The sequence below is a fragment of the Falco rusticolus genome, chromosome 13, assembly GCF_015220075.1.
Source record: "Falco rusticolus isolate bFalRus1 chromosome 13, bFalRus1.pri, whole genome shotgun sequence".
Lineage (NCBI taxonomy): Eukaryota > Metazoa > Chordata > Aves > Falconiformes > Falconidae > Falco > Falco rusticolus.
This window is the reverse complement of record NC_051199.1, coordinates 28,372,166-28,384,643: the sequence shown is the minus strand read 5'-3', so window position 1 is coordinate 28,384,643 and position 12,478 is coordinate 28,372,166. Positions and strand designations below refer to the sequence as shown.

The following is a 12,478-nucleotide window of genomic DNA, read 5'->3' as shown; positions in this document are numbered from 1 at the left end:
ACATTAATACATGGGAACCTTTAAGGAGGGATGCAACACCACCAAGATGTGCATAAATATGAATATAATTTTGAAGCTGGCATTGGGGTAATTTTATTTGAGGAAATACAGCAGGTATAATTAAAGTTTTACTTTCACATCTGCAAAGGTACCCAAGCAGGTAAAGCGCTAGCAGGTTCTCAATCCCTAAGGCAGTGCTGGCTCCAAGCTGTGCCCTCAACTAACAAATAAAAAGGTATTTTCCTTTCCTGGGTATGTACCGTAAGTCAGTGCGTTTGTTCAACTCCTTTCAGAGACATATTTTTAGATGAAAAATTGGCACCTTAGTTCTGTTTCATTGCTGCCTTTGGAAAGGTGTTTGAGGCGGGACGCCCTTGTACAAGCGAATTGCAAAAGACCGTCAAATATTCAGGTTTTAACTACTGTTCTAAAAGTGAAAATACAGATAAACTAACAGTCTCTCTCACAGGGCAATTTATGACTTTTTACAAATTAAAAGTCTTGGAAATTGTCTTCTGAATTTAAGACAGATGAAAACCAAAAATGGCTCCTGTACTTCATTAATGTTGTGTATTTTACTGTCGTCGTCATGGCATTTATTTGTGCTAAAGGATAATCCTGAGACAAGCATCAGTTAAGGTAATGGGATTGTAAAGCAATCACGTAATTAGTTATCTGACTTCAGTCATTTAAAAAAAAAATTTATAGCTACGCATTGAAAAGCTGCTTCTAAAAGGGAAAATAAACCGCAATGTATGAAAGGGGCGGGCAGCAAGGGGGATGGGAGCTCTGGTCTTGGGAAGGGAAGAGATCCGATTTTCAGCCCCCTCATCAGCCCCTTCAGTAACCCCAGGAGCAAAGATGGAGTGTGAGGAGGGTGGTCAGAGATCTGGAAAATACGGGCTGTGGAGAGCCGTGGTGGGCTGGGTTTGTGTCGTCCGAAGGAAATGGAAGGGGGAGCGAAGTGTCCCAGCGTGGCCATGGGTATGGGGCTGCTCGGGAAGGGGGCACCTGGGCACGCCAGCGTAAGTGTCTCCCCCACCACCTGAGGCATGACTTCTCTCTGTTAAAAAGAAAAACAAAAAACAAAACAAAACAAAAAAGAGAATTTATCCTGCTTAGGAGAAAGCTGTAATTTTTACTGTGTATTTTTACTGTTTCCTTTTTGATATTCCAACTTTATCGAAAAAAAAATCCAAATGAAAACCCCAAACCCAGAAGAAAGCTCAGGGGCAGGGGGGATTGTGAGACATCGGCTTCAGCTTGTGGTAATAACTATATACAGAAACGTGCAGCCTGGAGATGTGTTTGTACCATTGCAATATGCATGCATTTGGTCTGACTCAGCAAATTATTCAAAAGTATTCAATTTTCAATTATTCGTTTTGAAACTGTCTTTTTTTTTAGAGGCTGACATCTCGGGTTTGCTGTTCTGTATTGCAGATTTCCCCGGTTTAGGTACCAAGAGCAGAGCATCCTTCTGTGAGTCTCTATGTGTTTACATATTCCTCCCCATCTAAAACGCAGAATTCTCCAGAAATATAAGGCATATTTATCTATTCATTAAATATTTCACTTAAATTCTGAGGTTTAGTCTTTAAATTTCCATTAATTTGCACTGTTTGTTCTGTTGAGGTTTTCATTTGTCAAAATTGTTAGCTCTTGGGTATTAGTTACGCAAATATTGATGTGTAGCTTTGGCCTGTTAGCTATCAATTGAAATCAGAAAATCAATAGACTTAATAGCTCCTCATTACAGAGTTGATGCATTTGCAAGGCTGAGTTGCGTATTGTCAGGGAACAATCAATTCAGTCAAAAACTATTACACCATCACCGCCAGAAACTGTTTCATAATGTTTTGGCGTGCTGGTAGCTGACCTGAGCTGCCACAGTGGCTCTAGAAGCAAAATCACACTTTTTGGGGTCTCTTGTCCTGGAGGCTCCAAGTGGGAGGTGGGGGGGCAGCTGGGGCGCTGGCGGCAGGGCTTGGTGGCTCCTGGCGTGCTGGCCTCTGGCAAGTCCTGGCGTGGTGTTCGGTGATGAACAGGGGGGTTAGGTGAAGACTCTGCTTCCTGGCTTCTAGCAGTAACAAAACTTTCCTAAAGCTGTGAGCCATCTTGTTGGTGTCTCTGATGCAAGCTGAGAACCTGGAAGCCAGAGCGCTGCTCCCATCGCATTAGAAGCAAATGAAGAAATAAAGAAACCCCTTTACATCACAGCTCCCGGCCGGGGGAAGGCACCGCCTTCACAACGTGAGCCAGAGCAGAGCCTATTCTTTGATTTCCTGAAATACTCCCATAATTTGCTTTTCATTCTCCGAGTGTGTGGTTGTTCTTCCTTGGGTTTGTACTTAAAAAGGGAATTGTGAAGCAGAGGAGGTGCACCTCTGAGATTTCAGGCTTGGGTACGTGTGAGAGGATACATACGTTTCCTTTCTTTTTCTCAGGAAAAGCATACGGTATTTACAGTTTCAGGTTAAGAGTCTTTGTCAAGTCATTAATTGCACGCAGTTGAAGAATTTTGAGATGGCTACAAAATCTAAATGTATCTAGAAAGTATAACCTAAAAATAGCTATAGTACTTAGAGTGCTTTATATAAACAAATCTGGTAAGTAGAAACTCTGCTTTTTGGCTCTAGCAGTAAGGACAATTTCCTAGAGCCGTTGGCAGTATTGTTTGTGTCTCTGATGCTGAAATTTGGAGTGGCGCTCCCAGTGCATTAGAAGGAAATAAAGAAATAAATCAATTTACCAGCTGGAAAATTATTAAATAGCACAGGCACTTTTCTGGGTTGTCAGCTGTGAAAATTTAAAGCAAAGCTATTCCTGAGTAGAAGGTAGGCAATCTTTTAAATGCCGAGTGGGTTTTTGGGGAGAGGGTTTCTTTTCCATTTGGTACATCTTTATAGTGGGCAAAACTTGGAGAGGCTTATTTTAATCTTCGTTTGCTTTTTCTCTTCTCAAAAGCCGTGGCTGTCGTGTAGCTGCGGCTGCCCTGACTTACCCGAGAGGCGGGTTTGGATATGTCTGTACCACGGTGTTCGGGGGTCAGCGCGTGGTTAGCCAGTGCTGAGGTTTTGCAAATAGTTGCCTTGTGAACTACAAATGAAGGCTTCTGGTCCCCAGGTCCGTATGTTAAGGCAGAAAAGGGTGCGCTGCAGGCGGGGCGCGTGGGGCTGGCCCTGCCCCGCCAGCCTGGCGCCCAAGCGCTCAACCTGCCCACGACTCCGTTCAAAAAAATTAATGATTATTTTAACTGAACTATGCGCATGCTACGTAACGTCTGATGTGCTGATTGAATATACCGAAGGACTAATCATTAGTGTGTGAGCAGCTGCTCTCGGTCTCTTTCTGTGTCGATACAGCGCAGTGGAAGCGGATCCGAGCGATTTCTGCTCTGGCGCTGTGCTCGCCGTGGGGTGCTGTCTCCTGGTGTCTGCCAGCCTTTCTGAAAAACGGCATGGAAAATCACCCGTATGTTAAAGGGATACCTCTTAAAAGTTGTGTATTGTTTAAGATGGTTTAGCTGTTTTAGCCATTTAGTGATAAGGCGCGCGCTTCGTAATTAAACGTTACCAAATGATGGGTTGAAAAGTGGGAACAGTCCAATGTGTCAGCCAGGACACCAGAACTGTGGCCTGATTTATGTTAAAATGGATACTCAGAGGAGTAGTCGAATACGTTGCTCAATGTAAATGAGAAATGGCACCATGGACTTTAAATGAATTAATTATTTGCAGTCATCTTTTTCGTTCCGACTACCATCCCATGGAAACATGCATTTCCTCTAAGTTCACGTGGGACTCATCACACTGAATCTAAAAGAAATACGCTCAAAGCGTCAAACATCTAAATATTTGCTCGTTTTTAAGTCTATATTCCCATTCTCCAAAGAACTTGCAAGAAAGTTGTGCTGTTCATTTTATTTTGGTGTTTTTCTTCACTGGAAAAAGATAGGTCATTAAAGTCAAGGGAAAAATCCAGACACTTGATAAACATGTAGGATGAGTGAAATATGGACTAAATTAATGATACTTAAGATGACATACATAATTATAACAGAAAGGTCAGGGTAGATGGCAGCTTTCCCAAGTATGTAGTGTCAGAAAAATCCCCAAAGTATATATTTTAATTGAGTTATGTTTTCTTTCCTTCACGTCGAAGCATTAAGGTATTACCCCATTCCTGGGCCTGTGTTCCTATAATTTAACATGGCAAAATTCCCAGATCTACATTTTGACAGTAAAACCACATCATGCACAGGCTTCTTCCAGCAATGAAATACCACTTTGTATTTGTCTCCAAATCATCAGTTTCTTTTAAAATTTAAACAGAAATATATTTAATATACGGGGCAAATAAATTTTCTCGGGGTGAGGATGAACAGAACGCTGTTTCTGAAATGTGAGAAATGTGTGAAAAATGAAAGAAGCCAACGGATGCGACAGAAACAAACAAAACAACAAAAAGCCAAGGGCAAACCAAACAGTCAGAGGGGATGTCCTGCGGGGCCGGGCTGGTCCTGCCCCGTGGGGAGCCTGGTGCCCCGCAGCAGGAGGCTGAGCCGCCGGCCATCGGTCTGGCGCTGCGTCCTGCCCTGGCTCCAGCGCTGCCGGAGCTGGGTGGGCGGCCGGCGCGGGGCTGCCCTGACACGGGCTGGGGAAGGGCCAGCTGCGGATGAACACCCACCCACCACCCCCACACCTCCCGCCCCCGCCGAAATCACCGGCCACACGCCCTGCCTTTGAACATTTGTGCTGCTTAGAAACAAAATAAAAAATTGAATGGGACAGTCAGCTGCTTCGGGTTTAGGTTGTCTTGGACCGAGTCTGGCTGAAAGTCCCTGTGCCAACAGCAACAGAAAGTGGGAGGGAGCTTCACCCCATCTCCATCGGTACCAAGGCCTTTTTCCATCAGGAAAGGGGCCCTCAGGAGCTCCAGGTACTGGGACGTTCGGAAAATTACTTCACTACACATATTCCCTGGGGAAGGAATTTATTATAATTGTTTTCTCCAGTAACAATTGTATGAATTTCTTTTTCCTCTCTTTTTTTAGCCTTTGACTTGCCTCCAGCCCGTTCCAGTTAGCCAGCATCCCTCCCTGGGCTTCTCCAGCCTCGGCGCTGGTGCAGGGTGCGTGTGGGGTGAGAGGACCCTGCCGGCACCTCAGCGGGCGGGAGCTGGGGGCTCTGCTCCCCTAGCAGCATCGGCTGTGGTGTAAAAAGGGAGGGCACAAGGGAAAAAAAAGATTATTTTTTTTGTGTCTTGGGAAGGCTCGGTCCTCCAAGTGGGTGAATGGGATTAGCTAAATTAGAGGTTTGGAGTGGAGAAATAGTCTTAAAGAATACAAAAAGAAAGGCTAACCAAATGTGAGATCCCTTCTTACTCTTTTTTTTTTTCATTTTGGCATCTCGTTCAGCAACGTACACATGAGCGGGGAGGTTTGAGCCCATGGGTTAGCTCTGTGGCCCTGTTCTGAGCTGGTTCTAGAAGGAAGTGCATCCGTGCATGCGTGTACATACACATACATTCACTCCCCGAAACTGCGCCTCTGCAGTGAAACAAATCAAACCCTTGGAAATTAAGGAAAAAGCCAGAATTGAGCATTGTGACTTTTAAGTGCATACTTGCAAATTTTCCGCAGGGTCTCTGCCTCAGCCAGCGTTGTTTCATTTTGGACAGACTTCAGTTAATAGGAACTATGAATTATTTTATATTCTCATTATTCAATATGCAGATCTGTGTTTTATTTGACTGTAGCTATTCAAACCTCGTCTTAAAAGGAGCATTATGAATTTCTTCACGGGCTGTTCTGGGGGCTTATCACTACAGGATCTGGACGTGTGACGAACATTAATGCTGTTATCCTCACAACACCCTCGTGAGGTGAGCAAGTATTATTAATTCTGGGGTTTTAAGAAGAGAGCAGGGGCAGAAGTACAACAGGGTTCCAACTTTGGAGAACTTTTGAGACAGAATATTGCCTTCAGCGTACTTAGTTTTGCATTTTGTGTACCCAGAGCCAGCTCCCCTTTACTCCTGTTCCACATGCGATTTGGCTGGTGCATCAGCCGGGTCAGAGCCCGGTATTTCCTGCAGAAAATGGGTGGTTAATGGCCACGCTGCAACTCTTCCCATGAGATGGAGGAAAAGTCTGGTATCGGATGCAGTTCGTCAGGGCACATTAAGTGCAATTAACGCTACCAGCTCTCCTACCCTGAGCTCCTTTGCCTTGCATTTTCCTGCTTGTCCGATACGCCTGGTCCCTCCTGGCTTTTTTGCTTCCCCGTGGTACGGTGCCACCCCTGCTTCGGGAGCCACGCAGAGCTCCAGCAGAACCGACACCTGGCTCTGGGAAACCATCTGTCTTCACCATCCTCTGGAGCAGCGGCAGCGTTTAAAGTCTGCGGTTTTTAAGCTTGCATGTACATGTTCGCTATAACAAACCCGTGCAGCACGGTGTGTGTGAGGCCTGTCTTTAGGGGCTGGGAGAGAAGGAACCTTGGTAAAGCTAGAGCAGACGGGACTTCCAGGCGTTATGATTTGACTAAATGAAGATGGGTTTTGACTAGGAGGGCAAAAGCAGTAACTGAATCTTTAGAAGCCAAGTTTGCCTGTAACTGGTGAATCAGCCTGGTCCCAATGGCTGTGGAAACAGAAGGACCGAAACATTCCGCAAGGAGCACGGGAGACTGTCTCAAAACATCTCAGGTTCAACAGACTTGCAGGCAACTCAGAGCAGGCTCCTACAGCAGCATGGGTTAGGCAGTCCTCACCAGAAGTATTGTTACCCAGGCAATGTAGAGCATATATGTTTAAAAAAGAAATCTTAAGCACTGGCCCGACAGGGTTATCAATATGGATTTAAAAGAATCTTTTGCAAGTGGGCTTTGCAAGACCTCTCAAAAACTTTGGCTGGTGTATTTTTGGGCTCTCAAATTTTGTTTTCTGCAAAACAGAGGAGAAAAATAGGAATGTTAGAAAAAAATAGGAATGCTAGAAAAATGTTTGGGATTGTGGGTATCGTGGTAGGCCAAGGTAATCAGCCCGAGTGGCAGGATTCGCGTTCTGGAAGCAGCCTGCCTTGCTGCCTGCCTTTGGTTTGGGTCGGGTTTGCTTTGGGGGGGGAATGTTTCTTTTTTTTTTTTTTTTCATGAAGTGAGTCTCTGAAAACCATCTCAGGATATGTAGCGTTACAAGCTCCATCGGAGGCAGATTGATAGACTGGGGATAAGGGAGAGAGTCTAAATTGCAAAATGCGTTCATTTATTCAGCCGGCTGCAGTTTCCATGTGACAGCCACATCCATATTCACACCCCTGCCTCTGCGCTGCCTGCCGCAAAGTGAGGAGCTATGTAGAAAGAGCATCGTGTTGAAGGTTTTACTGGATTATGTGTGTTTTGCTGCCCACGCTGCTTCGGGCAGCATTTGTGCCAGCACCGCGACTGCTCAGTGCTTTGCTGGCTGCCTGCATTGCGAAGGAGCAAGTCAGAACATCCTGGTGTGGAGCCCGTGTCCGCGCTCACCCAAAAAAAAAGGGATGAATTGAGGAGCCTGTGAAGCTAGGGGAGACTGGTCCTTTGATTAAATACAACAGAAATCATATCCGTTTGCTTAAAGCACAATCCTTTGTGTGAAGTCTTTTATTTTCTGTTAAAAAAACGGATTTTTGTTGATCTCGGTGGCTGTGCCACATTACACGTGCTCTTACTGCATGTCAAATGGGTATTTATCTGAGGGACCGGAGTGAATCTGTGGGATAAGCGTAGGACTTAACTGCGAATTGTCTTGTTTATGCTGGCTAAGGCCTAGATGAAATGGGATTTTAAATACATGTATCATATTTTATTGGTGCTAGACAGATGTTTAGCTGGTGTGAATGGCATTATTTCATGTACCAGCTAAAGGCCTGGCCCAGGAAAGAAGCGGAAAAATAATTAAAAACAAACAAACAGCAATTTGCTAATCTACATTTCATTTTCCCTTTAGCCACTTAGATTGTATTCAGTGTTTGAGGGCAACCAGAGGTGGTTGTAGCTGCTGTGCATTTCCCCTGTTGTGTTACTGAGAATCAATATATGGACTGGAATAAAAGCATGGAACTTACTGTTACCAACACCAAGCATCACAGTGGCACCGTGTGTCAGCATGGGATGCTATGGAACTGTTAAATACCATATCTTGGAAAGACTCTGCGGGTGTTACCACACATTTTAACATGCAATAGGAAAAAAAAAATGTATCGCTGGGCACATGCAATCGCCCATCTTCAGCTTTCAGAATCATTTTTTGAAGTGTAAATAAAAAACAGCCCGTGCAAAAGCCTGAACACCTGCAAAGTTTCAGCCGTGCTGTCCTGCACGCTGTAGTGTGCCTTGTCCACAGCCCCAGTTCAGCTGCTGATCTGATTTCCATTGCAGCCCACGATACAGCATGTTTTTCCTGTACATCCAGTGTGCGATAATGTTTTACTGTTACTTCTCTGCAGTTGGATCCCTGTATACGGCGGGGTGTGGCTAGATGCAGAAATACTTTTATTTATCTGAATGTGTATAATAGATATGTGTATAGGTTTAACACTGACAAATTGTTATATATTATACGTTTATGTAATATATACACTCGTTAGTTTGTACATACAATATAGAGTTTATTTGAGATAGAGATATATAAAAGATAGAAGAACCCAGTAATTGCCTTTAAGATCAGAGCACAAAGCATTACCTTGGATTTTACAAGGCCAGCGAGCAACAAAAGAGCAGTAATTTATGAGCTCAGCGTAAAAGAATAGCATAATTGCATTAAAAATTAATGCTAATGAACACTAAAATGGGGAAGGTGGTTATGATGAAAGTTTGTATTCATCTTCCCTGGTTTGAATGATGGCTAGTGGCTTGATTAATGGCTTAATTTCTATCAATTAGCGGGGAAAAATCTCCTACGAGACAAGGGTAAATTGAGCATTGAATTACGTATCTTGCTTTTGTGTGCTGAGAAAAAAGAGTGGCATATCTCTGATATTAGCCACGGTGACAAACGCGGTGTGCCCTGCTCCGGCTGCGCTGGCTCTCCCGGTGCGTGGTTCTGGGGTGGTGGGGGCGACCAGCCGGCTCACACACACACACCCCCTCCCTCAGCCTGCGTCCCGTCTGCCCCGGCCGTCGTTTCTTTTGCTCCTGTTGTTAAGGGAAGGGCAATTTTAAGTGTATTCAGGCTGTTTCCTACCAGTTTATTAGCCAAGTTTGACTTTTTCCCAGAATATTTTCAAAAATGGCTCAAAATGTGAGTGAATTGGGCACTAGCATGCGTGTGAAAAGTGCAATGGTGACGGTAACCTGCATGCAGGTTAAATGCATGGCTAAAGCAGAAATCCGAGTGTTGTTAAATTCCTTAAATGTTCTTAAATTCAGAACTCAATTGCTAAAGTTTCCCGTTGTGTCTTCTGCTTGATTTTATACCAAATACTTCCATTATTTTTAAAGAAAAAGCTATTAGTGTCCAGTCATGTTTTAAAAATACTATGAATGCTAAGTTATAATTATAATGGATTAAAAGAGCAAATTGTGCTGTAGTTCTTTCTCTAGTAAGTACTGGAGTATGCGCACCACGCTACTTTAATACATTATAATTGCAGTACTAGAGTACTTACAATTAAGTTTGAAGAGTACAAATTAACAATGAAAACTTTCTGTGGCTACAGTTGCTCGTTTTGGAGTATGTTTTATTGTTCCTGTGACTTGGGCTGGAAAAAGTTCGGTCTTTGGAAATCTCAACAGCTGGGAAACAGTGTGGCCAAGTGTTGAAACGGGGCTTTGACACAGCTAAGGGGCTCTGAAGCCGTTCGCGGCGTCGAGCAGGTTCGGAGTTGTGAGAGGGAAGAGGTGGGTTTGGAACTAATCCCGAATTCCCCTCCGGCTGCCCGTGCCCCCGCAGGGATGCTCGGCCGGCAGCATCTCTGGGGCTCGGGTCCGCAGCGTTCCAGCGCCTCGGACAAAGGCAGGATGCGGCTGGTGTTGTGTGTGGCGGTGCCTCCCTCTAACGGCTGGCTGCTCGCCTCCCCGGGTGGGAAAACGGGGGGAGCTGCCCATCGTCCCCGGGGACCCCCACCACCCCCAGGGCTCCCCCTGCCTCGAGCCAGGCGGGAGGAGAGGGGACGTGGGGTGAGGGGGGAGCGTTGCCTGAACACAAAAGCTCTCAGGAGCGGTTTGCGGTTCGTTTCTTGGCGGATTTGCTCTGGTTTTCTGTAAAATGATTGTACCGGGCTGGCTGGTGCAGGGGTCCCGCCTCAGGTGGCCGAGGTGGCTGGTGGAGGCACCCACGAGGTCCCCCGCGCAGCTCGGCTGGTGAGCCCAGCATCCCTCGGATGCTGGGGAAGGTGCTCGGGCTGGGGGGAAGGCTCTGCAGGTACCCACGGGCTCGTGGTCTCCTGCACAGAGAGAAGATTTGAGGAGGGGGGCAAACCCCTAAAAAACAGAGCTCCAAGTTTTGTAAAGTCTAGAAGTGACAAAAATGAAGCGAATCCCACCTATCCTGCTGGATTTTCCCTCCTCCTCCCAGTGCTTTCATTTTGTTTGATATAAATATTTCAGTGTAGTGCACTATAGAAGACAATGTGCCTCAAAGCCATGTAGGTTTTTGGTCTCTTCTGCTGCAAATTGTCTCAATTAAAACTTCATTTTTCTTTGAGTATGTGAGTTTGCGCAGCTTAAGTAAAAATAGGCAGCAATTAAAAAGCACTGGGCATGTGAAAACCCCACAGTTCTGTTGAAAAAACCCACACAGTTCTGTAATGCAGTTGTTACTGTGTCCGTACAGCTCTATGCATATGCAGCTGTATAAAAATTACACAGTATTACTGAAGCTAACCCTAAATAAAATGGGATGAAAGGGAAAATACTTCCCTCTTCAGCTGGTTTGTTTAGTCTGGTATCTGTTTGTGTTTTCTTCTTTTAATCCTCAGCTCATAAGCAAAAGAACAGAAAAAATAGCAACTTTTTTCTGTATTTCAAAGCGTGTTACTTAGAATGTGTTATATTTCTAAAGGATATTAGCCAGCTATAGCTTTTTAAATATAATTAGTAAAATATGAAGAAACATATTCTGAGGACTATTTGAGGTTTATTATGTCATTGCTTTGTTTCTTAAGTTAGATCCACTTGAAAGAAAACTCTTTAGGTAAAGGCATGGGTTGGTTTCCATGGTCAGGATTATAGATTAGCAATGAATCCAGTCAGCATGACAAATTTACACCTAAATATTATACAAGAATATTTAAAATATGTTTGTATTTCACAGGTCATTCACAAGTTATTATTAGTTATATAATGCTTCAGTTTCAATGCTTGTTAAATTCTTAGTGGGCTTCATCACCTCTTCAGAAATAAGCAAAGAAATGGGAATATTCTACACAGAGCTTGGCGGCAAGTTACTTTTTCTTTTAGCTGATTCTCTGGTGTTTCTAATTATTGTGCGTGTGAAATTTTTGGATGGCATCTAAAGGATTAATACACATTTTTATTTCTAAAGTGACATTTCAAGTTATTGCTAATACAGACTATTTCAATATGAAAACAGCAGCTATAAAAGATGTGCGTGCATGTATATATATGCTTATCTATATATGTGTGTACATGGGAAGATGTAAATAGGTGTAAATAATCCTCTATGGCTGGGGTATCTGGGGCATCTGGGGCAAAAAGCCTTAGGTTACTATAAAATTACATTGACTGAACGTTTGCCTAATAGGATCTGGTTTATGGCACGAGGCATCGCTGGGGATGCTTGCCAGGGGGGGTGCTGGGGCCTGGCTCAGCACCCCACAGCTCCCCGCAGGGAGGGCATCGCCACGGCCGGACAGAGCTGGCAACAGGAATGGCAATTGTGACTGCTGCTGGAATCACCTTTTCATAAAAAATTGCCTCAACAAGCCCTAATACAATATTTAGTTTATTTTTTTCACTGTAACACAGTAAAAAGACTTGCTGTGCAATGAGTTAGCATTGATTTTTTTTTTTTTTGTCTGTAGCCTTTTAGCTTTCTGACTCCATTATTTTTGATTTTACTATGAAATACATATCCTTTCTACTGACATCTGACAAACAACATATGGAAGTAGTTTTATCTACCAATAATGTGTTTGTCAAAAAAATCATACGCTAATGGGTTATGCTTCCTCCAGTCCATTTTCCCCAAGTTAATGTCACTGATGTAATTCTAAACATCTAGTGATTTTTACCCCCTTAATAATTTGTCATTCCCATAGGTTTGCGTAAGATTCATGTGAGATACTGTAACAGGCTGGGAACTGACCAGAGGTTTTGTGAAATAAGAGTTGAGCAACTGATTTTCATCCACATTCACCTGCCTTTCTCTGATACCTGGTTTGATGCTGTGACTACCAGGGACCCTTCCCATTCCTTTGCTTACCCTCGGAGCAGATGTACCCAGGTGCCTGACGAATTACGATTTCCTCTCCCTA

At 44.1% G+C, this 12,478-nt stretch overlaps 1 protein-coding gene across 1 annotated transcript in view; it reads left to right on the top strand.

Annotated features, from left to right (window-relative positions):
* RSRC1 (arginine and serine rich coiled-coil 1) overlaps positions 1-12,478 on the top strand; it is a 168,588-nt gene that overhangs the window by 150,026 nt on the left and 6,084 nt on the right. The window contains exon 8 of the mRNA XM_037406974.1: positions 1,444-1,482. Coding sequence (XP_037262871.1) covers positions 1,444-1,482 — 39 coding nt within the window. The remainder of the gene's footprint in view (positions 1-1,443; positions 1,483-12,478) is intronic.